Genomic DNA, 27,222 nt, shown 5'->3' on the forward strand with positions numbered 1-27,222 from the left:
TTGTGATTTTCATGAAAAGTCCAGATTGACATGTATTTAAAGGGATATTCGGTGATTCTTCAATCTCAAATTACACTCACGTAATTATGTAATTTGTATTGCACTGGAAGAATATTTACTATTGTAGAAAGTAACAAATGATTAAGCTAGCAGGAGGACCTTTATGTCTAGGCATAAGGAATCAACTAGGGCAGGGATTCTCAATTATATGAAATTAGAAAGATGGACTTAAACCTTTCATTCTTCTTCATATTTCAATAAATTTCTGAACAGAAAATGATTATCAGGGTATTTTCTCAACTTATTAACTATTTTTTAAGTGACTTTAAAAACTTAACAGATTTTTTCATATTTGACAAATCTCTGAAAGCCCCTTTAAAAGTGTGAAGTTTTGGTAGTAACATTGAATTTTTGAATTATTTAGAACCTGAGAAACTGGGTTATTGGAAAATGAAAATGAAAAAAAAGAGCAAAATATTCCCTGTAAATCAAGTAATTTGACAGAGGGATTGCAAGAATCATACATAAACAACACCCTGGTGTACCTTATTATTCTGCCTTGTCACAGAACTTGATTGCTAAGACAAGAGGGATGTCCCAATGCTGAACCACAGTGGTAAAATATGACGAAGACTTGCTTGCAAGTGGTCCTGTGTGTAGACGAGTGTAAATTATTTATTCAAGATATTTCAATTATGTATTTCCTGACTTAAATTTTGCACCGTTGTAATTAATGTGGCATGATTTTTGAGATATTGTTGGTTTATAAAATTTTAATATAATAAACAGGTAGGGGGAAATTAATTATGATTTAAAAAGGGGGCAATAACCATGAGTTGGCAGGGGAGTAAATCCCCTCAGAAAAAATATTTTGGGTAAAACTGGGACAGAATTAATAATAATAATGGTAAAGCAATCCTTTTTGATATTGTTTTTCATTCAGGTTTTTACTACTTTGAACAACCAGTATGGTAATTTCATCTGGATTTAAGGTTTAGGGTTAGGTTTCCATTTTGTAAAGACAGAAGCTTTTGGTTTGTGAAGTTCATATTCCATTTTGTAAATTTCACTTTTACATTGTAAAAATGTATGCTCTTTTGAAAACATTTGTTTTGTTGCATATAAATTGAACATAAAATTATGTTTATTTTTTGTCAAAATCATTACTTAATTTTTTCCTAGATTAGGTTATGGTTAGGTTTTAGGGCTAGGGCTAGAGAAAGCAATGGCTCAACAATGTAGCAATGATGTGGCTATGACCAATGGTTCAACAGTTTGTTTGTTTGTTTGTTTGTTTAAACAGTCGTTCCGTGTTGCAACACGCTTGGGTCCTGATGGGGACCAGGCTCATACAAAATGCTCAAACCAGGCTAAAAAGCTATAAGCATGCTGATCTATACAGAAAGAAAAGAGAGGAACAGATTTGAAGAGAAAGATCAAGGAAAAGAAAGCCACTCCAAACAAATCAAGTGAACAATTTAAAAAATAAAATAAATAAAAGCGCAGTGATTTGTAGTGCGCTACGCACAGGCACAATGCCTAGACGTTGATCCACAAGCCTCAGCACACTTTACAGGTTGTCGCTGACCACTACGGCCCCACATCATTCCATAAACCATTTAACAACAAATCAGGGACTTTGCTGCTACAAGAGCGCATACCCTAGACTTTCCACAAATAACCATCGCAACCAGGATCAGCTCCCCGAGTTTCGTACGAGTTACAACGAGACAATTAGCAGTAAGTTCCTTGTCCAGGGAATTTCAAGCTAACTCAATTTTTCCACGAGAGCATACAAGGCACCGCCAGGGTTCGAACCCGCAACCTCTCGCACCATAGTCGTACGCCTTAACGATTGAACTAACTTGACTGCTGTTTGTCTTTGGGTCAAGAGAAAGAAAATTCCTATTCCAATCTCACCACTGATCCTATCTGTCTGGTATGAGTAATGCAATGCGTTGTTATATGATATATCTTGGAAAAGAAACTAGTACAAATATTCTTCACAGGAATTTTACATAATGAATCCTGCACAAAACTAGTACTAGTAATTTAGTAGTCTGTAAAGTATATGATTGTGTGAGCATTTTGCTATGCATTGCAGCAATTGAATCTTACACCCAGAAGTGGTTCTAGTTAAGTACAAATATAACTGGTAACCAGATCAGGATTGATACGAAACAAGAGTTTTTGTCTTCCTCAATTTTCAGTTTTTTGAAAACATGAACTGCACAATCCCAGAAAATGGATTCAGTTTCATTTAAATTGCATTTGTAAGTAGGGGAAATGTTACCCGTGTTACCCGGGGTGTTAACATTTGTTGAAAGCCATTAAACATTATCGTCAATTTCCTCTATAGTGTGCGATGATATCGATAGCATTCGCTCGAGTGTTTGCTATCTGATATAATGCAATGATGTTGCTGTATATAAAAGCTTCATTTTTAGTCAAGTCTAACGACTTTATATATTTATTGTGATGACAAAGGTTCTATTAATATGTAGATACATGTGATAGTCACTGATGCTGTAAATAATGCTTCAAGTGGAAGGTTCATGCATAATAATATGCAATGGTTTGATTTAAAACTGATATCGTCTTTCAATCTTCCAACGACAAGCACCTTTCAGTTTTTGTTTTTTAGTCATTTTCTGCATCTTTTTTATTTTATAATTAATTTGTTTTTGCATGGATGTACCTGATAATGGCAACTCTTGCTTTCTTCTGTGACATTGTATGTTATGCATATCTGCGTATGAATGGATTTTGATATCAGACATGACTATATGTATAGGTGGTGTGATTAACATTGCCTGGCTGGTACAAAATTGCATTCTCAATTTCTAAAGATGAGAGGAGGTGTCCAAATTGATATGAGCAAAGTGAATAGATGAACATCACAATTGCTGCACCTACTCCATAGTCATGCTTAGATTCAGCGGCAGTGTCAAACATTCATGAGGGACAGGTTGAAGGTGTCGGATAGTTTTAAGGGTTGTTTACCCAATGCGAGGTTGACTTTTTTTATTGTATTATTATAATTCCGTACTGACGCGAGTATAGTCCCACCTTCGAGTAAAGTCCCACCTCCAAATTTTCGAAAAATTTCAGAAATTAAAAAAAAAAAAAGTTATTTATTTTTTAGGCTTTGGAGTATCCCAGGACCTAGACCTAAATGCTAGGATCATTCTTGGTTGACCTAAAAAAAAAAAAATTCAAGATGTTTTGTATTTTTTAACATGAAAATTGATATTGTATTCATGTCATACTCTATTAATGATTTCAAAATGCATTGAATTTGAATGCATTTTGAAATCATTAATAGAGTATGACATGAATACAAATTATCAATTTTCATATTAAAATACAAAATATCTTGAAATTTATTTTTTTAGGTCAACCATGAATGATCCTAGCATTTAGGTATAGGTCCAGGGACACTACAAAAAAAAAAAAAAAACTTTTTTTTTTTCGAGTATAGTCCCACCCCCAATTTTGAAAAATGTTCACCCAAAAGCGGGGTGGGACTATACTCAGCATCAATCTGTATTGTTTTTCCACAGTGGATTAGAATTTGTGACTTGCCAAACCACTTGGGATGAACTTTTTTTTTTAAAGTTTGTGAATTATCATTTCATTGACACTAAATCGCAGTACCTGTATGATAAATGTGCATACACACCCAGCACTCCCACACACACCCCTACACCCTACAATCCTGTGCTGGCAATTGTGGACCTTGTGTATTGCTATCAAAACAAGATGTATCATGAAACAATGTTTTATCTGAGGACCAAAATGGCATTCTCGTTATGTGTGTGTGTAATTGTTTATGATACATAGTATAAAATATGCCTCCCAAAGGCGGTTGGTCAGTATTTTTAATGCACAATTGCGGACATATCTCAATTATGCATTTGGCATATAATTGTAACCTACTGCAGACCTCCATATACCGAGAATGGGGCTCGTTTACTGGTAGGTACACAGTTTGAATATGAAAAGTCTCATGTGTGTGTCCTTGTTCGCAGACACACCCCCACCCCAGCACACACCCACCACATGTAATCACCTCCGAACTTGGATGCAGTTTTATAGGACTATGCAGCCGCAGACTTCTGAATTGTACACGTTTTACTCCATTTTGAGCGTGTATATGTGTTTCAATATGAAATTTTACCTGGTAACTGCAGACAGTTTAATAGTGAAATGTTATGTGTGTGTCCTTGTTGCCAGCATTTTCCCACACACATGCACACCCCGGCATGTACATGTCTCATATGAACAAGTTTTGTAACCCTTATACCATGTATGCTGTATTCAAGATTGATAGAAATGGCTATAAATAAGGTAGTAATAAACGCGTAAAAGGGTCACATTCATGTTCTAGTTTATTACTTTTGCTTTTGTTAATTTCCTTTAGTGTTCACAATCACACAGAAAGGCCCTATAGTAAATACATTTGGGATTTCCCCTTTATTTACCCAACACTATTGACAGTGCAGTCGTGGATCTGCTGACATGTTGACAAATGAACAGGTCTTACACTCTGACAGTTTCAAACATTAATCAGTACTACTGACTTCAGTGTAGTAAAGTCAAGAACAACCCAGAGGATGATTTAAGCACTTCCCAGCAAGTCTTGCGGTTAGCACAGCTGTGTGAGTGAACATGACACCACTGCCCGCCCACTGCATACACACATGCATGGTTAAATTTGAATTTGGACAGATATATTTACAATAAAAACACCTTCAAAAAGTTGGTCGATTTCACATTTTATGTTATCTACAGAAGGTGTAAATTATCCTTCATGCATACATCACTTTAAATCTGAAATCGACCAAGTAATAATGACACACGGGCAATTCTAAAACAACATCTTTTGCACAGAGTTCAATGGGATTTGAAAAGTAAAGTGGCAGTTGAAACTCTAGCGATAACAGTTTTACAGTGCATGATGGGGCTTCCTTAAATCATCCTCTGAGAACAACCTGTGCCAAATTTGTTTTAAATTGACTTGTTTTGTAACATTGCAGTCAATGCCTATATTTCATGATATGCAAAGGGAATTTCCCACAAGTTTACAATGACAGTATTGGGAAGAAATGTAATTGGAAAAACATTTGCTATGACATGACTATGATGGGTGTATAGAATGGTGCTAAAATATAATTGGGATTTTCCAAAGCTTGTTGGTGACAAATGTGGCTGACTTTCTATAGTGAACTGTGATCTTCTCTTGGAAAAGACAAAACTGAGAGTATTGTGATTGCAAAATCACACATAGTCATGCCCAGTGTAGGAGCAGTGTGGACAATTGTGGTTTTATCTGTGTCAAAGTATGTCTGGTTCAGCAGGAAAATTATTTTCTTTTTATTGTCTATGCTTTATGTCAAAATAGAGAGTTATAAAGAGATGTTATTAACAGTCTTTGTGTGAGCAGCTCTGAACAATCTGGCTGTCTACTATACCCATTCCTATCACAGTGGGAAAACAAGTTGTCAATGATCGACCTATTTTGACTAAAATGTACATTGAATTAGCTAAACAGTACCAAAAACAAGCAAGTGATATATGATCTACTTATTATTATTATCATTTATTATTTACACCAAACCCACAATGCCTTTGCACATGATATGCAAAATAAAGCAAATGAAATAGGGTTGGACTAAAATGATATTTTAATGTTTTTAGTTGTGATATTTTCTTGCAAATTTTTGTCTAATAGCATTTGATGAGATTCTTAAATGACCTTGTTCTTCTTTGTTTTTGTATTGATACAGGAAATGCAAGGTTTAAAGGAAATACAACTTAGCTGCAGCTGACAGAGAATAGTGTGTTAACAACACCAAAATGGGAAACACAAGAACTAACATGACAGTACTACTTCTATCAATTCTCATTACCTTATTACATTCCTATCTGCCACATGGCTTGGAATTACCTGATTATCAGACGTTATTGTTCTCAAATCCAAGTCGGAACCTAGAATTCACAAGACTTGCCATTCACAATGAAACAGGCAATGTATATATCGGAGGAGCAGACAGATTATATAGGTTATCGGCAGATTTTATGAGACTAGAAACAGTAGAACCTTCTGCTGTAGAGTGTGATGAAGATGAATGTCCATTAAATTATAATAAAGTTTTACTTGTGGATTATAGTTTGAATATGTTAGTAACATGCGGTAGTGAAAGTATCCAAAAAGATTCTGAAGCATCGACAGGAGGGGCTTGTCAGACAAGAGCATTGGATAATATCGCCATACCTTTGAGGGATGATGATTCGGTAGTAGTTGTGCCAGGAAAACTTTCTACAGAAGCTGTTATTGCACCTGGGCCTGACAATGGTGGTGTGAACACACTGTATGTAGCAGCAACATATGATGAGGGCAGGTATACGGATGTTAAACCTGTGTCTAGGAGGACATATGCAGCATCTGAGACGACTGATATAATATTTAATGTAGAAAGAGATGCTACTCTTTTGTTGGACACAGCAAAATTTCCAAGTGCACCATTTTTGATTGATTACGTGTATGGGTTTGTAAATGAACACAAACCAACCTCAACACATTATACACATTTTGTGACATCACAGTTGCAAGATTTTACTAGTCTGGAGGACAAAGTATATGTTTCCAAAATCAACAGAGTGTGCCACGGCTTTGATTTCCAAGCCTATGCAGAAATAACACTGGAGTGCCAAGGTGCTACCCCTACAAATAAGTATAATCTGGTACAAGCTGCATATGTTGGTCCAGCAGGAGCTGATCTTGCTGCATCATTAAATCTTAATGCTGGTGATAATGTCTTATATGGAGTATTTGCTAAGAATACAGGTGTAGATGGTAACATACCCAGTAACCAGTCAGCTTTATGCATCTTTAAGTTAGATGTTATAGAAGATACATTCATTAATGGTATTCTTGGTTGTCTGCAGGAAGCAGGTGACTATGGCTTGAACTATCTTCGCCAGACTAGCTGCCTTGGCAACAGTGTAAGTATTCAAATATAATAATAATAATAATAATAATAATAATAATAATAATAAACCAATGTTTCTTTAATGTCATTAGCATAGAACTTTACCACTAAAAAGAAAAAAAAACAAAAATAAAATACAATATGACATTTACCCATACAACAGATTAAAATTACAAGAGAAACAAATATCTACAAAATTGATGATACTGGATATTAAAAAATACACTTTAAAAAGTAATTTATTAAAAATAACCATATCATTGCAGCTATGATGTTTAAAAACAATTGGCAAACATGTATAGAATCAATAAACATGATAAAAAGATACACTAAAGGATTAACAAGTAAAGTCTTTATAACAAGTAAAGTCTTTAAAGAAGACACAGTTCACGGATCAGGTGTACAGTAATATTAAATTTTCACATCTAACCTACTCTGCACTGATTTTACAATAAATTTATAAGTGATTTGAGACATAATGATGCTTACATCCTGACTTGCAAAAATAATTAAGCAAAAAATTTTGCATTTGGATTATTAAGCCATCTAACAGGGAACAAACAAATGTGGGTTTTATTTTAGCCTTTTAAAACTGAACTTTATTCTTTGTGTGCAGAAGCCACTGCAGGTTCAGATTGACACATTCTAGGCCTACATGTATATCACATGTATTTAGTGGCATAGTTAGGACTTTTTCAGAGAGGGGGGGGGGGGCAAGGAAAATTTCCAGGGGGCAAACTTTGACAAAATTGTCTTAACATCATGAAATGAAAGGAATATCTTATACCATTTGACTAAATAAACTTTAAAATATATGTAAATAGTGCCTCAATTTGCACACAAATATACAGCTTATAGTTCTAATTAAAAGTAACATACAAAAGCAGAAAATTATGAATGATTTATAAAGAAAGGAAAATCGATGTTAGTGATAGCTGAAAGATATGCATATTGAAAATTTTATGATGTTTTGTATAAACAATTTTAAATAATCACATCAAACAACAATGTTCTATTCTTACCTCTTTTCTGATGTTGTGACCCATGTTCTCCAAAACTTTCTTTAACCATTGTGCTTCATTTATCACAGGCTATTACTCGCGAACAGGCCATTGCACAGCAATGTACTGCTCAGAACTGGGCTCATGCAGATGAATTCAATCCACTGGTATCTACTGCTGCTATTGAGTGGTCAGACATCACACCATCCTCCATTATTACTACCACACATAGAAGTCATACCGTAGCATTTGTAGGAACAACAGATGGAGAACTTGTCAAGGTAAGATGGAATAGGTTTTATTCAGTGACTCTAGAATTGTGCTCACTCCTTCATGTCAGTACTCATTTGCTCATGGTACTTTGATAATGCCGATTTAAGCTGAAATTCTATGTAGGGCAAAAAAATATCACAGAAAACAGCGATGAAGATCATCCACTGTGGTGACCGAGTGATGATTTTCTTATGGACGGGAGATCCAGGTGCTTCCACTAAATGGACTCATAATTCCAGTGACTAATGTATGGCTTACCAGCTTTAGCCAAATATAGATGACACTTGTTATGGTCCTCATTCTAAGTGTACAGAAGGGGTGGTTCTGATTATGTCAACTGGTATCAATTTTGTGCATGAAGATTCTGTGACCCCCATCTAAAAGACACCCTGAAACACCCAAATGTTAATAGATTTATGTTGAAAATGCTTTCATCTGAGTTGTCCTATGTTGTGGCCATCTCATCTTTCTTGTTTGGCTCTTTATTCATTATCAATGCCACTGTACCAGCACTAATATCATCAGTGGTGACGTCTGCAAGTCTTTTGGACCTTGGGTGATCTTTAAGGATGCTCATTCCATCCTTGAACTCTGATGACCATTTTGTTGCTGTTGAATATTTTTTAAAGTTTACCAGCAACTGAACAAGTCAGAATAGAATTCACTGAAGGATAAAATAAATGTTTCTTGTTCTCACAAAATAAGGGAAATATTTACGGTCTGGTGCCATAATCCATCCATACTGCAGAGATTTCCCCATATTTTGTGAACAAATAGGGGTAACTATATATTTGCAGAATTGATATGGTTCACCAATATATATTACCAGAAGTTTATTTATAAGTTGTCTGTTCTTATTTTTGTTTCTTTTCAAGATACACATTGAAGGGGAAAATGAAGGTAGAGAGTATGAGAGATTCCCATTGGGTACGCCATCCAGTCCAACAGGACAAGTCCTTAGGGATGCTGCAGTTGATAATGAGCAGGAACATCTTACTATATTGACTCAACAGAAGGTATGTATATAAGAGATCAGAGCTTGACATTAAGTGTGAAAACTAGCAACCTGGTAAATCTGTACAACAATTTACTCAATATGATCATATCACAAAATTTCTTAGATATATCAAATTATAAATTACGTATGTTGTAATTTGTTCCAAAGAGTGAATTGTAGATTATCCAGAAACACCATGAACACTCAAATTTTATTTCCTTTAAGGGATCGGACACTGATCTTTGCACAGTATTTTTGTGGGTCCTGAGAGCACATCGGACATCAAATTGCATTCTGAATACGAAGAATGTCCTTCTGATATCAAATAGTTTTGATTTTTTGAAATTTGCAATATAATACAAATTTTATGGCAAATTATTAAAAATTGATATTTAACAATCGATGAAGTAAAATTTATAAATCTAATTAATGATACTTAAGGGCTGGGGTATGAACGTTTGGACAGTATTTATTTTGAGACATCAGAGCACATCAGACATATCGAATTGCATTCTGAATACGAAGAATGTCATTCTGATATCAAATAATTTTGATTTTTGAAATTCGCAATTTAATACACATTTTATGGCAAATCATTAAAATTGATATTTTGATATTTAACAGTACTTGAAGTAAACTTTATAAATCTGATGATTTATACTTAAAGTGTATGCAGGTGGGATGAAAAGCCGACGATCAATTGAAAATTTTGACCTTTCGTATTGAAGATATGGATTTTTTTTCCCAAAACACCAAAAAAAATAGGTCTTTTGGGAAAAAATCCATATCTTCAATATGAAAGGTCAAAATTTTCAATTGACCGTCGGCTTTTCCTCCCTGCTACATACACTTTAAGAACATATCATTAGATTTATATAATTTACTTCGAGGACTGTTATATATCAAAAATTTGAAAAATATCAAATTTTTATAATTTGTCATAAAATTTGTATTATATTGTGATTTTCAAAAATGAAAATTATTTGATATCAGAAAGACATGCTTCAGTATTCAGAATGTAATTCGATAGGTCTGAGGTGCTCTCATGTCCCAAAAAAAATACTGTCGAAACGCAATAAACGCTCATTTTAGATCCCTTAAAAGCCGAATACGAAAAAGTCAAAATTTTCAAATGATCATTGGCTTTTCCTCCCAGCTACATATCAGTAGATTTATAAATTTTACTTGGAGGACTGTTAAATATGAACAATGAAAAAAATTTTTTTAATCATTTGGCATAAAATGTGTTTTTTTATCGCCAATTTCAAAAAATGAAATTTTTTACATATGTTGTAAAAGAGTGAATTATAGATTATCCAGAAACTTCCTAAACACTCAAATACCAACCTTTGCACAGTATTTTTTGTGGGGCCTGAGAGCACATCAGACATCGAAATAAAATGTGTTATGTATCGCCAATTTCAAAAAATAAAAATTACTTGATATTAGAAGGACATACTTTGTTTTCAAAAATGCAATTTGATATGCCTAATGTGCTCTCAGGCCCTACAAAAAATGCTGTGCAAAGGTGGGTGACCAACCCCTTAAGAGTGGGTGAAGTTTAAACTATATACCAATTTAACTAGTAGCTTTAACTATTAAGTACGGGTATAATAGAGTAACTTTATGTGATTTAAAATTGTACATAACAATCAAAGGCTATGGAGGAAAATGACACATGAAAATTGAAATTTTGACACAGGGCAATGAAAGATACAAACGGCTGATATAAACTTTGGAGAGATAAAATTAGGTGAAAAGTTTTTTTTAAGACGAGACACAATGGCAATGACAAGTTATGCCCTGCAGGGCAAGATCTTTTCCACCCCGATCCTGGCATTCCCCGAATAATACCAACCTGACCAGACCCGTCCTGAAAAATTTGAAACAAACCTGACCGATTCAATTTTTCCAAATCCGATCCGAAGTTTTAAATTGGATCCGATCAAAGTTAAATGAAATCTAAGAATGTGTGCAATCACCCATATTCATAATAATTATAGATTTATATTTTTACTGTCAATAAAGAAATTAGTGAACACAATGCCGCTGTTGTGGGATACTTCTGGCAATACTTGGCACAAGTGGGTGCATAATTCAGCTATAATATATACATTTTATTTTTTTTCCTGATCCTGACTCAAACCGAAAGAAAGAACCAGCTACAACTCACCCTGATCTGCCCCGACTTCGGATCGGTCCAGGGAATTTCAGATTTTTGGGTTGCCATGCAGGTCGTTTTAAAATGTAGTTCAAGATTGATGCTATATCTTTTATTTTCAGCCTGTTTTATAGCCATTCTGGTCATTTTCAAGCTGTTTTCAGGCTTATTTAGGCTTTTTGTCAAAAGTGGACTTTCATCCCTGCAAGCTGTGTCACCAATGTGATAGGAGTGTGGGTACGGGAAAACTTGCTTTAATAAAAGACATTGATTTCAAAAAGAAGTATTCATTACTTTTTACAGCTACTAAAACTCAATGTTTCCAATTGTGGTGCCTACACAACGTGTGATGACTGCATAGGAGGCAATGGAGGACAAGATGGGGACCCATACTGTGGATGGTGTACATTGGAAAAGAGGTGAGTTCTGCTTTTGTGAAAGAAATGCGCAGTGCATTTTACATTGAATGTTTGGCAGGGTGTATCATTTAATAATCTGTTATTTGTAATCTAAACTGATTTGGCAGTGCATCAATACCTGTATGTATCAATAAGTTTCCTTATTGAACTTATTTTTATATTAAATTTGCTATAATCTGAGACACAGTTTTGAGTATGACGTCACTGTCAATCAATGACCCATGATTGGTTAGTAGTGCCTAAAGGAAGTGTGGGGCAGGGGCCGGTGCCCCCACTCATCATTGCCATTGGTAGATCTGAGGCCGTCGGTATACGGCTGGCCTTGGCGAAAAAAATTTGAGTCAAGAATTGACCTGTATAGCATGTGTATGTGAAGAAACGAAGTACATGTTGCCCCAAAAGTCAATACCCATATTTTCACATGTTTAAAACTACGAATATCATTTCTATTTTTGATGGGTTTTTTTACGTACTTCAAGCTTTCTTAAAAATTTTTAGTTTACTACATGTTGGACCTTCCTTATTGAAATTATACAATGTCTTACAAAGGATGATGTTTTCCAAGTTTCACAGAAATTATCTCTGTTTTGAAACCTGTTAAAATCACTAACCATGTTCAACACTACATGGTTTTGAAATATTGTGCAGTAAATTTCATTGTGCTGTTGTGTTTTTCTGAACTTCCTAAAAAAATACTGATATCTATGGATTTGTGATGTTTAAAATGTAATTCTTGTGGGAAATAAAGGATTTACTCTGCCATGAGTGGCCTAATGTTATCCTTTCTTTTGCGGGCGTTTTGAATATAAGTATAATGGTGTGAGGTTCATTATTTGAAGTGATCTGATCTGGATGTGGTATTGAGAAGATGACTTGTCTTTTTACTTCTACTTTGCTACAGCGTATGTTTATGTGCACAGTACATAAGCAAGCACTAAGCTATTTGAAAGTAAAGTAAATTTGCAAGAAAATTCTCTTGAGCAAATTATAGCATTATATTGTGAACATTTTTGGGTAAAAATTGTGGTAAAAGTTAAACTAAAATGCATTTTTTCAACCAAAATATCTGATCTCATATTTAACAATTTTACTTGATCCCTTTTTTCATCATTATGTACAAGGTATCTGTGCTAAATTTAGTGTTTTTTCCAAAAAAGTTCATGATTTGTCCAATATATTGCACCATGCAGTGGCAGCAGGTGGTAGAGTGTCCATGCCTTATGAGTCTTTTGCGCTGCAAGAAGCACAAAACCAATTATCATTGATCTTTGCAATATGTGTAATAAGCTTTAGAAGTGAATGTGACATGATCTTTCGTAGGCTAATTACTGATGACTGAATTTATCTTAAACATTCTTTCAGATGCACACAACATGATGAGTGTCCAACGGCTGATGAGTCTACAAGATGGCTGCCATATAATAATGCTCAGTGTGTTGATATTAGTAATGTGGCTCCATACCCTAGTCAACCGATCAGTACAGATGCAAGAGAAGTAAGTCATCTTTAGGAATCTGTCTTATATCAGCATCTTAACTGAAGAATTCCTTATGAAGAAACTAAACCTGCGTTGTTATATTATTGTGGTACTATGTACCTGGAAGCTATGCCTCAGTGATCATACTTACCAAGAGTGCAGTCACAGGCTTAATCAAATGTTGTCAAAATCAGTAATTCTAAAAAAGGAAATGCACACGTAAATCCCGTTATAATATTTTGCTGTAAAACTTTTACGAGTGTGTACTACTGTGATGTTACAAAGTCGGAGCTAACAAAGCGTACGGCACAATGTTCATTCAAGAAAAGTGTGTTTCAAATCAGTAAATATGCGATGTACAGCTAAAATATGCTCTCGTCAAAAGTGTACAGTACAGAAAAAGATTACTGGAAGCAGTTTCTTCCCTGCACATGCATGGCACCCATACTATGTATGGTTTTAAGATGCAAAGGTTCATAACATATTGCGCGATATAAGCATAGTTGGGATTGTAAAAACAATCAAATAGCATTGGTTATAGGTAAAATAAGTAATTCTTGGCCAAGCTGGAACAATCGGAACACTAGTGGCTCCGCGAAAAACACATGCGCACATAACGCGGTACAGTAGAAAGCATGCACACGACTTTCATGGACATGCTACATGGACGCAACAGGTATGTTCGAGCTTGGCCAAGAATTGCTTATTTTACCTATAATTATAAAAAATATTGAATGGTAATCAACCAATGAGTCCTCTGTCAAGATGTAATTTGCAATTTTTATCCTATAATATTGAGTGTCGTTCATGCTGGATAAACTTATCTGTAGACTGTAATGTGATTTGTTCACTATTATATTTACCATAATATTGACTTGATTGTTGTTGTTGTTGGGATCTTTGTTATTCAGATCATACTGACAGTTGAACAGCTACCAGACTTGGCTTCAGACCAATTTTATCAATGTGTGTTTGATGATGGTCAGCAGTCAAGAGCTGATAAAAATGGTAACGAGTTGACCTGTATCACACCTGTAACTTCTAACCGACCTCGTATCCCTGCTGGAAGTGGTAAGTACATCAACATTCCATTTCCTGACAGTTTTCATGTTGAAGATCCTCTGATCCTCTTATGAATGATTTTTGGCTACAGTCTTAATGTCACACCCTTTATCCAAATATGACAGAGCAAAGATAGTATAAAATGTAAGTGCCACTAATTTAAATGTAAAGGAAATGGTTTCAGTCTTTTACCCTGACAAGAAGATGGCAATGCCAGTGGATATTTGCAATCCTCAAATGTCTTCATTGATATGTAGAAGTCCATGGAACTACAGTGTTCCCGAATGCAGAGAGCTCTTATCAGGGATTGCCATTTCGTGTATAAACCATGGATATTAAAGTGTGAGATCTTGGCCCTCATATATAATATTATACTCTTTAATAGTATAGATTATATATATAGCCCTGTGTGTAACTCTTTGGGACATCTTCCTTTTTGGATCATCACTCAGAGATCAAACTACTGTGCCTTCGGAATGTGTTGCTGATGAAAGCCTAAATGGAATAACCATTGGCTTCTTAATACATGTGATTGGGATGACACATGCAGATGGCAAACAAGTGTACAAGTGTAAGTTTGTCAGGTGCATGGTGAAACAATTTGAAACCATATGAATTGGTGTAGACCAATGGTATGAATACATATGTTATGTATTGTGTATGATGCGTATTGTAATTTGCTACCAATGCCATTTTACCAGATGTGTAATAATTTGTGTGTGTAAATGGCCCCCTCTCTCAAATGCTAAGCACAAGGGTATTGCAGATTTTTGCCATGACTGGTATCTGTGTAAACATTAGTCTTTAAAAGCTACCATTATATTTTCTTTTTCTGACAGATCATGTGACCATGATATTGAATGTTCACTCAACTGAAACAGGTGTGAAGTTTGTCTCCACAGAATACGACTTTTATGAGTGTGACAATCATAAAATGTAAGTTGTAGAGTAGAATACATAAGAATAATTCATTATTTTGACTATTACAATTTGCAATTTTGCATATTATTATTCACATAAATATTATAACTGATTATATTGCATGACTACATCTTTTTCATTTCTATGCTACTAGTAAAATGTATGTTTTATGCTTTACAGGTGCGTAGCTTGTACCAATAGCAGCTGGGCTTGTGATTGGTGTATCTATAGCAACAAGTGTACCCATGACAACAGCACATGCAGTGAGGATGGACCAGCTAGCATCATTGGTGGTGTCAAGGTAAGTCCATTGCTGATTGTTGTAGGACAAGCAGGAAAGTGTGGATGATTCATTTTAAATCACATAAAGAGAATGATAAGTTATTTGGGGCTTCATGTTTCATTACATGCCAATTGGGATTTATGCATGTTAACACTGGATGCAATACGTACCATACAGTCTGTCCACTTAGTAGTACAAACCAAATCTGTGGCATCGGGGTCGATGCTTGCGTCCACACGCGAGCGCCTTAACTTCGTAAAAGAGCGTGGTGTACAATCGCGCGCAGCAGTTGGCGCGCCAAAGAAGCATTGAGCTGAAATAATTATTCTCATACCTCCAGTTTCCGAGGTCTATTTACTTTGTACTTCTATGTGGACAGACTATAGACCTTTTCAGCAGCTGATCGGACATCTTCCAAAATTAGTTCAGAAAGATGACGTGTGCCAAAACATATTCAACCAGTTTGTGGCAATTTGAATGCGTATTCTACCACGCACGCAGTGCAAACCATGTTCATTACGCTGCATCAAATAAAAGCAACGCAGTAGTGCTTGGTGGAAACAATTATCCTACGCCACTTGTTCATAGAACAATGTGTCACCAGTGTGATTGCTTGTGTTTTTGTTTATTGTGGTCATGCACGGTCGATTTTTTTGGTACAAAATTTTTCTGTAAAGGTTAATACCAACTTTTGCTGAGCTTCATAGAGACTGCGATTCAACAAATTTCATTTGTATCTTTGCTCTGTTTTTCAGAATCCCAATAGTGGTGATGGTGATGGCTTTGAGTTCTGTCCACAACTAGCACCTCAAATGAAAGATGTACTTGTATCTGTTGGAGTAGCGAGACGTATTGAAGTGACAGTTGACAACTTACCACCAGATAAGGTAAGTTTTGCATGTCTTATAACAAATTTTACTGATGGCATTGGCCCATTTAATCCCTTTTTTGTTACTTGATGTTCTCTCCACCCTGCATCTGCACATTGAATCAACTGTTTATATTGCCCACACTAGGCCAGAAGTCATTGGACCATTTAGCAAATGTCCATTTGAATGATTGACCACTCCAGGTTTGGCTGGTAAGTATCAGTAAGTAATGTAATTCTTTAAAAGAGATACAAACTCTTCTAACATAAATTAGTGTAATTTAAACAAATTTGATGTTATCCTCTTTTGGCTTGCTGGACTATTTCGTCACTTCATACTCTTTACCAGGTATTTTCCTCCTGACTGGGAAATACTGGTATTTCATGAGAAACACTGCTATTTCAACCCTGGTTGTAAATGGTTATTGTTAATTTGTCTAGCTGTAAATGCAAAAAGTACTACGTGTACCCTCAATCTGTACAGGTGGCACAACACAGGATTGAACCAAGCACTTTGTGCAGGTAATGCAAGTGAAAGAAAATTGCATATTGCAGTGGCTTATAATATCCATTAAGCAAAATGGTATTATTGTCCCTCTTCTCAGGTATAGGAGTAACTAATTACTGGTTTATGTAAATTTATTGTTACTGTAAACAAAATGTTGTACATAAATGACAGCCAGTGAAAAAATTTTACTGACCATCCAGGATTTTATTTTGGGACCTTTCAGTCACAAGACCGATGCTCTACCAACTGAGGTAATGAGTCGGATGGGGAAGAGCTATGTTGTTATTCTCTAATTAAAATGTTTTTACTAGGGAAAGAATGTGAAAGAACCCAACAATAAGAGACATAGTCGTACTGTTCGCCAGCCAAGTAGGAAATCAGTGAGTAGGTTTCCTTTCTGGGTATTGCCTCAAATGTTTACTAACCTCAAAATACCAAGATGCAATTGGAGTAATTCTAGTGAAAATTTAACCAGGGATGCTTTTGGGTTGTAAATCATGCACAAGCAGGCATGAGATTTTCAGCTGATCACCTGAATTCAGCCATTTTGGCTGCTCAAATTTATGTGTTTTTATTATATTCAGCCCAACTTTGGGTTGCTTTTGCCAACTACATGCCGCTTTTCAGCCCCCCCCCCCCACACACACGTAAATCCAATATCATGCCTGACAAGGGAGAGGAAAAATAATAATACATTTGAGCATAACTGCACTAAAAATGCAAGGTGTAGCTGATGGAAAGCAACAATTTTTAACAGTATTTGGATACAGCTTTAAAGGTGAAATGGTATGATTATCATAATTATACAATAGCTTTGCCTTATTTTCATAAAGCTTACATTTTACTTGTTTATGCTAATGTAATTGGGTGTTATTCATTTTCTAGTTAATAAAAAAAGTCAGACAACTTTTGACTCAGAATAGGATGGTGCTCTATTCTGGCACAACTTTTTGATTCCCAGATGGGAATAAAAGTCGAAGAAAAAATAACAAGTCACACGCACCATTTTGTTTCCAACTTGAGCTTTTGCAAGGGGCTATCATCTATCATTTTAACTCTCAATGGGTTAAAAGCTCAATTTGGCTCTGAGAGTCGAATAGTCAGACATATGCTTAATACTAATTTGTAGTACATGTAAGCAAAGTAGCAATTTTGAATGTCTCATATGTACATAATAAAAACCACAATGAGTCTAAGATTTCTGATGGTATAAAAATCTAAACTTTTTTGGATTTAGTGGGGATGAGGCTGTAGTGTAGATCACAAACTGCCCTTTCAGTGTGCATTTTCTATGACAAATGTACTGAATGATGATGACTTTGACCAATGACATTTGTACAGAGTGATTGTGTCTGATCTTTTCATCTGCTTTAAGATATTCTACTAGGTCATCCAGCTCCAGGTCCATATTCTAGATCAGGCCTTCTCAACTAGTTTATTTGAAGTGCCAACTGGAAAATTTCTGTGATCATGAAGTGCCAAAATGTTTAAGGGCGCCTGAGGACTTTGTGAGTTAGTGCGGGCGCATAGCGGGTACGGTGTAGTGATGAAGTTTTATCGGGGGTCCAGGGGGCGCTGCCCCCGGAAGCTCATGGATTTTAAGGTTTTTTAAAGGCCCAGATTGAGTATTTTCACCTCTTCTTTGTTCAAGATTTATGTCAAAAAAATATTAAAATTACCATGCGCCACTATGTGCGCCACTTCGACTGACTCCAAGCGCCACAAGTGGCGCGCGCGCTGCCAGTTGAGAAGGCCTGTTCTAGATCCTTGCCCCTTGTCCAGTAATGTTTTACACAGACAGGTCACTGCATATTTATTGGAACTTTTCTAATTCCATCATGATTACAATGTACTTTCATGTTCTCTTCACCGTGTTCTCCCCACATGCACATGGGAGATACTAAAATATGTCAATATTGCAGGCTTGGGTCTTTGTAATATCTGTTGATTGTTTTGTTTCCAGGTTAATGATTATGGTTGTATACTAAATGTAGAAGGAGAAAAACAGAAAACAAGTGCTTCACGAGCAGGAGATCTCATCACATGTGGTGCTAAAGCTGTAAGTAGTAGCAAATGTAGCAAATTTACTGACACAGACCATTACAAGATTAGTATGGCTCAGCAAATGTGCTTGTAGCCCAAATAAGCAACCAGACAAAGAAACTAATATAAGGATTTAAATTGATTTTTGAATTCTAAAATCCATAAAACAATATGGCTGTTTAGAGCCACTTCTAACAAAAAGCTAACAACCTTACAAATCAAATGGTATTCATATTGAAACATTGTATTATTTGCCATGGATTCTTGTTGTGAAAGCTTTCTTCTTGATAATATCACTCTTGTTAACACAAATTCAATAATACAAATTGTGCCAGCACATATGGAAAATAAACCACCTTTCATGCTAAAACCACTTTTTCTTTGGTCCCAATTTTTTTTTCAACAAGAGTATCTAGTGTCATGTAATGTCCTCATTGTGTATCATGAGTTTGTGTTTTTGTTTTTATTTGCAGTATTCTTATGATGAAGAAGTTCACATGAAGAATGTAATGTTGACTTTGGTCTGGAACATGAACGGCGATGATGATAGAGAATTTGATGATATATATGGATTTTATGGTGAGTTACAATTTGTAAACAATTATATTTGTTTATGTATGTTTTTAAGAACAATTATCACTCATGCAGTTATTCATTTTTACTTGCAGTATCAGATATAATTAAAATATTCAACATTTACAGTAGTTTTGAAATCCAAGCAAAACAGTGAACATTTTGTGTAATTAAGCTATGATTGTATTTTACAGTTACTTTATACAAATGTGAAGTTGGACGTCCAGATTGCAGTCGTTGCCTTTCAAATATCACCACTATGCCAGAGCTTGGATGTGGCTGGTGTCAAACAGATGGCATTTGTAATGTAGGAGACCCAGTATGCACGGGAACATGGATACCTCCAAACACCAATGTGAACTGCCCGAGTCCTATGCTAACTGGGGTAAGAAATGAGTTCTTATGTACAGTAGCCAAGTTTACTTGTATGGAAAACAAAAAAATATTAAAAAAAAGTTTACTGGTATTAAAGCATCTAGTGGCATGTAGATTGGTGAATTTAATGAGAAAAGTTCACAAAAGCTATAATAACCAACACTCTTGTATGTAAGGCCAAACTGATTGATTTGCCTCATGTCCCATGGGAATTGAAAATATAACTTGAGCAATTTGGGGTATTGTATTATATCCCAAATGCAATTCTATAGTGTTGTCATACAGCACACCCCATGTAGGTTATTTAGGGATTCAATCATGTTTCACCGTTGTTCATCACCGATTAACTACGATGCGTCCGCGTCGTCTGAGTTGTTTACTTTGCGAGGGCAGCTTTAGATGCTCGAGCGAAGTAAACCACGCAGATGCGCTGGACGTGAGTTGTTAAACGGTGATGAACAACGGTGAAACATGATTGAATCCCTTTCAACAACGAAACAAGCTTAAGGTGTCTAATTCACATGATTCTTTTATTCGGAATGTCCGTTTGTCATTGCCACTCAACCTTAACAAAAAGATCGCGGTATTTCTCTGTTGATATCAGCAATAAAAGTAAAGAACAAAGCGGTAATATTTAGCTGCTACCGCCGACACAAGAGAGTTCCAGGATGACGAATTTTATGCGCTCATGCGTACGCGTAAGCTTGCATTCGCGTATACGCTACTGAACTGTGGATTCATCACGGATTAACAACGGTTGGCTCCTGTACAAAGGTAAAGGAAGAGTTGTTGAAAATAGGGCCTACAGAATAATATTAAAATGGCATTTCACCCTACACTACTATTTTATGGGTTTGAAGTATTCATGTTGCGTTTAAGCTGTATGTAATACATTTCTTGAAGTTGGCGATTTGATTGGAAGCCAATTTAAAACTGAACATTAATATTATAGCAAATTTTCAGCCAAATTTCTGTTAAAATGAAAAATGAAATAAAAAATTAGAAATAAAATTCAACTTCCTTCAATTTTTCATAAGCAAACGCGCAGCATAAATCTAATGAGCAACAGGGACATGAGATTTCCTGATTAATCTGAGAAGACGTTTTCTTGATGAGCTGTTCACATTTAAATGATATGTGACTGGACACTACTGAATCAGCCGTAAACTCGGCCCCGGTCAATTTCGCTTTTTATTTCGTGTTTAGAAAATATATATCATAAGCTTTAAAATAATATATCATTTAACTTCAAACGATATCCAGGAGCGGAGTTATGGTTTGTTGAACTCTGCTCCTTCAACAAAATGGTACCCTTTTTGGTTCTATATGTGTCTCTTTTTCCACTTTGCTGGTAATAAAGTCATAATTGGGGATCATTTCAAATCATCCCTGAGTCAATGAGGTACAGGAATGTCCTCTCATTGTTAATTGTTGGTTATACATACCCAGCCAAAATACAATGCAATTGTAACACACCACTTGAACAGGATTTAGGCAAAGCAAACAAAGACTAGAGCTATTAATGATTTTATATGTAGAAGATTATTATCCTCTTCAGCAATAGGATTATTGATTGGTTTAAATGCTATCAAATGAGAAACATGTTGCGCCTAATTGAGATACTGTATCTCAGAATACAATTTGCCGAGTTTACGGCTCATTCGTAGTGTCCACTCACATATATGCTTTGACTCTACCACTCTGGAGAAATAATGTAATGCTTTTGTTGTTTTTGTCATATTGAGTGTATGCAATACTTCATTGAATCCTCAGGTTTCACCACCTTCTGGCCCATTTGAAGGGAACACCATAATTGCTGTATCTGGAACTGATTTAGGACAAAAATTTGTAGACATTTTATCTGTGGAGGTTGGTGGTGCAGCATGCAGTACAGAAGGTTTAGAGGATTTCTACATAGCTGGCAGCAGGTAAGTTGACCAAACATTGTTTGTCTCAACATGTACACCTCCGTAATAGATTGAATGTGACACAATGCAATGGAATGAAGCTATTGTCTGGAGTCCTTACATGACTCAATGTCAAACATTTGCCAAAAGCAGTCTACAATCTGGACTACAATTATGATATCAACATATTGTATTACTGTTGATTTGTTTGTGTTTGAAGGGGTGGTACTTTCAGCTACTATGCTATTTGAACAGCTTCTACACATTCCTTTGTGTACTATGCAGTTATTTCAATCTATACTTGCGCGATACAGTTGACTGCTTTGCAAAAGCCTTCTGGCACGTTGCTAGAAAAGCGAGAGAAACAAAAATGCACTTTTTGCACATGCATTTGCAGGAAGAACCTCGTTTTGGTAGCTAGATGGCAGATCCATGCAAGGGCAAATAGACATTGTACAACATTGCAAAAGGACTTTTACCGTTGCTTTCATCCTTGTGTGTTTCAGTATCAAAGTGAGAGACTAATTAGTGCTTGTTTTCTTGCATTTACAGTGTTGGTTGCAGAACTGTGGCAGGTGACACAGATGCTGAAGCTGAAATTGCTGTTAGAGTTATGGGATCTGATGGGACTCCTCAAGACAGCACTGGAGAAGTTGTCTTTACATATAGGGTAGGTTCAGAATGATGGAGGTAATGGTGCAAGGCTTGACATGGGAGCAATTTTACAACATTTCATTTATTATTTGGAACATCAAGAAAAATTGATACTACCACACAAAATGCCCAAGAAAAAAAGCTTTTAAAATATTTTTCTTGTAAATATGGCTTATGTGTGTGATAAAATCAATAGCAATTACTATATAGTTCTCCTAAAATTTCTACTAATTTTCATATTAAACTTAGTTTGCAGCTGATTTAACCATAAATATTTGTGATTTAACCATAGATATTGTGGGACTTTACCACACATATTACTGCAGATATATTGTGATTTAACCACAGATATTGTGGGACTTTATATAAAGTCCCACAATATCTACCACACATATTACTACAGATGTGATTTAACCACAGATATTGTGATTTAAGTACTACATTGTGGTTCTACAGATAATGTGATTTAACCATAAATATTGTGAAAACACATCTTGGATCTTGATTTTTTATTAAATTCACCTAATTAGTGTTCTTTCCCTAATATTAACTGATTTCTTAAATATTATTCAGGACCCATCAATTTCTTCCTTTGAGCCTGCTGAAGGACCAGCTGATGGTGGTACTCTTGTGAATATAGAAGGCATGTATCTGGATGCAGGGTATGATATTACTGCAATGATTGGACCCAATAACTGCGTTGTGGACAAGTAAGTTGTATTATTGCACTACTTTGCACAAAGTTGGGAGAAGTAGAAGTAACTGTGGCTAATATTGTAAATTCTTAGTCAGTGGGAGCGGTCTAGTTCGTAGACAAACAATCTGATTGGACAATCGCATGATTTTGGGTGTCATCTATCAGACCGTAGACGACCCCATGTCATCATGCTTGTTGATAACATGTAACACGCTGGTAGAGGTGCGTGTATGTATCGTGTTGCATGTGTAGACTAGTGTGGAATACGCGACCACACTAGCAGTACGCGCAGCAGAATGCGTAAAGTTGTAATCTAGTTGCGTTCATTTTATAATAAGGGGAGTTTTTATGACGGTACCTTAGTTTTTGCTTTAAAAAGTAGTTTATAGTTTTTAAAATAATATTTTACTGACTTAGAATGAGAATAAACGATAGGAACATGCAGGTTCAATATTTGTATCGTAGTGGATACCGGCTGTGCCGGCATCCATTACTCAAAATATTGGACTTGCCTGTCGTCTATCTCACGGTAGAGGATAGTAAAAACAAAAATTTGTATCATTTATTCTCTAAGTAAACTTTGTGTTCATGGTTTAGTTATTATGCATCTATTGCCAACATGTATAACATTTTGTTATGTGATTTTCCTCATATAGGAACACTATCACAGAGACATCAGCATCATGTCGTACAGGCAAAGGTACTGCAGGTGATTCACACACTGTAAAAATGTCTTTTGATGAAGCTGAAAGAGAATCAAGATCGTTCTCATTCCGTCCAAATCCTCAAGTATTTGACGTTCAACCAAGAACCAGTATACAAAGGTATGAACTCTTAACATGTACAGATTTTATATCTCTCATTTGAAGTTGTACATAAAAAATTACAAAGTAGCTTGGTACCATTGAGGGCTGATTAAGTTGGACATGAAGAGTTCGGATACAAAAGGCGATTATACACCATTTTCGAACTTTATGTGTTAAGGCCACTAACATAATTATGCCCTATAATGCTACTTAAAGAAATTCAATTAATATTTTTTAAACTGATAAAAAAAAATGCAGTATATATTTTCTTATAATGGTCTTTCTATTTGACCAGCAATGTCTCAAATTGAGAAAAATTGATATTGCTTTTTTTATCACAAAAAGTATCCATGAGACATTAGAACAGGTTTATTTGCTTATCCAAATATCTGAATTCTTTTTAACCTGTGTTATGTTGAATAAAACATTAACTGATTCTCTTCTGCTCCATTTTAGTGGTGGTCGAAGATTAAGGGTCACAGGAGCCAATCTACGCCTAGCACAGGATCCAATGATGATAGTGTACTCAGGAGATGCAAATTTCACAGATGTAAGTAAAACCAAATAGTGCATACAAAGCGAAACCTCTCTTTAGCAGTAAATGCCTGGCGTGATAATCTCAGGATAGAACCAAAATGGAAAGAATACCTTTTTGAGCATGTTACATCCTATTTTTGCTCATATATGGATGAATAGCAATCAATGAATGTTTGGGCTTAGAATTTGTTCATCAGCAACAAATCATGCCCTCCATTCTAAATGAACCTCTTATACAAAGATTACATAGTGCTAATCAGTTTGAGACAGTCTGCATATAAAGACAAACAATATTTCGATTAACTTGTAATGTTATAATTACAAACTAGTAATAAATGTGCGATTTTAATTAAGCATTCTCAAACCTTGAACTTGTTGAGGTTTGCATCTTTATTATTCATTCTTTGAGTTGTAGTCTCTTCATTTTATTTTGTGCATTTTTTTTGTAATGTACAGACTTGTGACGTTATGAATGATACCATAATGCACTGCAAAACACCTAAAACAGATGTGAAATACCAGGAATTAATGATGAGAACATCAAACAGAAAGAAGCGTGCAGCAGAAGAACCTACCAAGCTGGAGTTTGGTTTTCTCATTGGCGATGTCCAAAGTCTACAAGATTGGTCATCAAAGAACAACGTGACTCTTGATATCTATGTGGATCCTACGTATGAAAAATTTAAAGCTAACCCAGACAAATACAATGGTTCAATTCTTATCTTGATGGTAAGTAATATTTTAACTCCAGATAATTGGCAGAATTAAATGAATGCATCACTAAAAATAAAATTGAAGACACCTCAAACAGATAATGAAAAGAAATTAATGATACAACCAATGTGTAGCAGACAACACCACATAAAAAATAAATAAATAAAATTTGTGGATTTATAAAGCACCTTTATCCAGATCTTAGAGGACTCAAAGCGCTGTAATTTCGCTGCAATGGTGAATCATCACAATCAGATTGCATCAACTAGGTTGCTGCCGAACGGCGCACACCTGTCCGCATTTAGATTGTAACATCCACCAATTATCTGTGCAGCTCCCCAAATTCCATTGGGTGAAGGAAGTTTTTGATAACCAAACAACTCACCGATTTTTGCGATACAGGAGGAAACCGGAAATCCCGGAGAAAACCTGCGAGAGCGAGCATGGAATCGGGATAAACCAAGTGCACATGAGTTCTTGTGCCGCGCCGGGCTTGAACCCGGGACCTCAGTGGTGCAAAGCGAGGGAACTAACGCTGCGCTAACTCGCCCTCCCTACAGAATTTTGCGTGTCCCTTAGATTTCTTCCGTTCTCTATTGTATGCTGTTTTTCATTGTGAATGCATCTTTTCTACCTTGTAGCATTTGCATAATAATCCCATTGTTTATGTCCAAAGTGTTAAAAGATGATTTCAAAGGCCCCAAATTTATGTCCAGTTGTATGCAGTTTCTCCTCGGTTTTTTTTTATATTGTAATGATATTTAGTCCTAACTTCAATGCAGCAGATGCAGTTTTGAAGTTCTTGATTTAAAACAAAAAATTCTTACTGCAGTTAAATAACCCGCCCGCAATTTGAATTACTTCGCTATTTATAGGGTCAAAATCTTGACTATGCCAGTAGTGAGGAGGATGTGAAGGTCTATGTTGGTCGTGAGGAGGCGCATGTGCAGAGTCTAGATGAGACTACATTGACATGTAAAATTCAGAAAAGATCCAGGAGCTGGAGACTTCAAAGGGAACCAAACAGATGCAGGATATCCATATGTATATGTAAGTATTACTGCTGCTATTTTTAAAATGAACTGTTACAAGTTAATTAAAAACAAAACTTGTATTATAATCCATCAAATTTTATTGATAAAATACTTGTCAGCCAATACTTGTCAGCCAATACTTGTCAGCCAATACTTGTCAGCCAATACTTGTCAACCAATACTTGTCAGCCAATACTTGTCAGCCAATACTTGTCAGCCAATTCTGTATCCAGGCAATTTGAATGAAAATATTATTAAAAAAATTAAAATCAGGAATCCAAATGAAGTAACGAGTTGACATTTCATTTAAAAATACTGTCAAATAGCTGTAATAGACCTAAAAATCAATGCAATTCTGTATCCAGACAATTTAAATGAAAATTTAATTTAATTTTTGAATTAAAATCAGGAATCCAAACTAAGTTTTAAAATTTCATTTAAAAATACAGTCAAATAGCTGTAATAGACCTCAAATAACTTGATGGTCTCATTTCAACTACTTTGTGCATAGTTTTATGTCTTTAGCGTGTAATTTTCTACATTATATGCCCCTTATGGTTCCCACAAGAAAAAACTTAATCATTTTGTAATGCATCTCAAAGTGTTCCTCTCATTGCTAGGAAAAAAGGCCAATTGTCATTTTGTTATATGGTGGTTATAAAGTTGAAATTCAAGTTGAATGTCAAAAATTTCAAAGAGAGAGGTAGAAGTTAAAAAATAGTCTGATTTCATTGAAACTGGTCACAAATTGCTCCCATAAATATTAGCAATCTTTTAAGAATATAAAACAGACACTAAATTTACAATTTTGATGCAGTTTTTATTGTTTTGTTCCCTTGCAATTAATGCAGCTCAAGTCTAATAGGAATATGTGCAGGTATAATCTTTGACCCATGAATTCATCATATTCTGAGGTT

The 27,222-nt window shown here is 35.4% G+C and overlaps 1 protein-coding gene across 1 annotated transcript in view; it reads left to right on the plus strand.

Moving 5' to 3' along the window:
* LOC140147205 (plexin-A2-like) overlaps positions 1 to 27,222 on the plus strand; it is a 141,143-nt gene that overhangs the window by 85,669 nt on the left and 28,252 nt on the right. Inside the window, exons 3-24 of the mRNA XM_072168985.1 lie at positions 5,790 to 7,008; positions 8,086 to 8,277; positions 8,907 to 8,917; positions 9,099 to 9,285; positions 11,731 to 11,846; positions 13,209 to 13,341; positions 14,235 to 14,394; positions 15,225 to 15,321; positions 15,487 to 15,607; positions 16,345 to 16,476; positions 17,277 to 17,345; positions 18,929 to 19,024; positions 19,482 to 19,587; positions 19,776 to 19,966; positions 21,730 to 21,884; positions 22,416 to 22,533; positions 23,091 to 23,227; positions 23,871 to 24,038; positions 24,477 to 24,570; positions 25,014 to 25,286; positions 26,147 to 26,321; positions 26,425 to 26,591. Coding sequence (XP_072025086.1) covers positions 5,860 to 7,008; positions 8,086 to 8,277; positions 8,907 to 8,917; positions 9,099 to 9,285; positions 11,731 to 11,846; positions 13,209 to 13,341; positions 14,235 to 14,394; positions 15,225 to 15,321; positions 15,487 to 15,607; positions 16,345 to 16,476; positions 17,277 to 17,345; positions 18,929 to 19,024; positions 19,482 to 19,587; positions 19,776 to 19,966; positions 21,730 to 21,884; positions 22,416 to 22,533; positions 23,091 to 23,227; positions 23,871 to 24,038; positions 24,477 to 24,570; positions 25,014 to 25,286; positions 26,147 to 26,321; positions 26,425 to 26,591 — 4,047 coding nt within the window. The 5' untranslated portion in view covers positions 5,790 to 5,859. The remainder of the gene's footprint in view (positions 1 to 5,789; positions 7,009 to 8,085; positions 8,278 to 8,906; positions 8,918 to 9,098; positions 9,286 to 11,730; positions 11,847 to 13,208; positions 13,342 to 14,234; positions 14,395 to 15,224; positions 15,322 to 15,486; positions 15,608 to 16,344; positions 16,477 to 17,276; positions 17,346 to 18,928; positions 19,025 to 19,481; positions 19,588 to 19,775; positions 19,967 to 21,729; positions 21,885 to 22,415; positions 22,534 to 23,090; positions 23,228 to 23,870; positions 24,039 to 24,476; positions 24,571 to 25,013; positions 25,287 to 26,146; positions 26,322 to 26,424; positions 26,592 to 27,222) is intronic.

This window comes from Amphiura filiformis, chromosome 3 (assembly GCF_039555335.1).
Source record: "Amphiura filiformis chromosome 3, Afil_fr2py, whole genome shotgun sequence".
In the NCBI taxonomy this organism is placed as follows: domain Eukaryota; kingdom Metazoa; phylum Echinodermata; class Ophiuroidea; order Amphilepidida; family Amphiuridae; genus Amphiura; species Amphiura filiformis.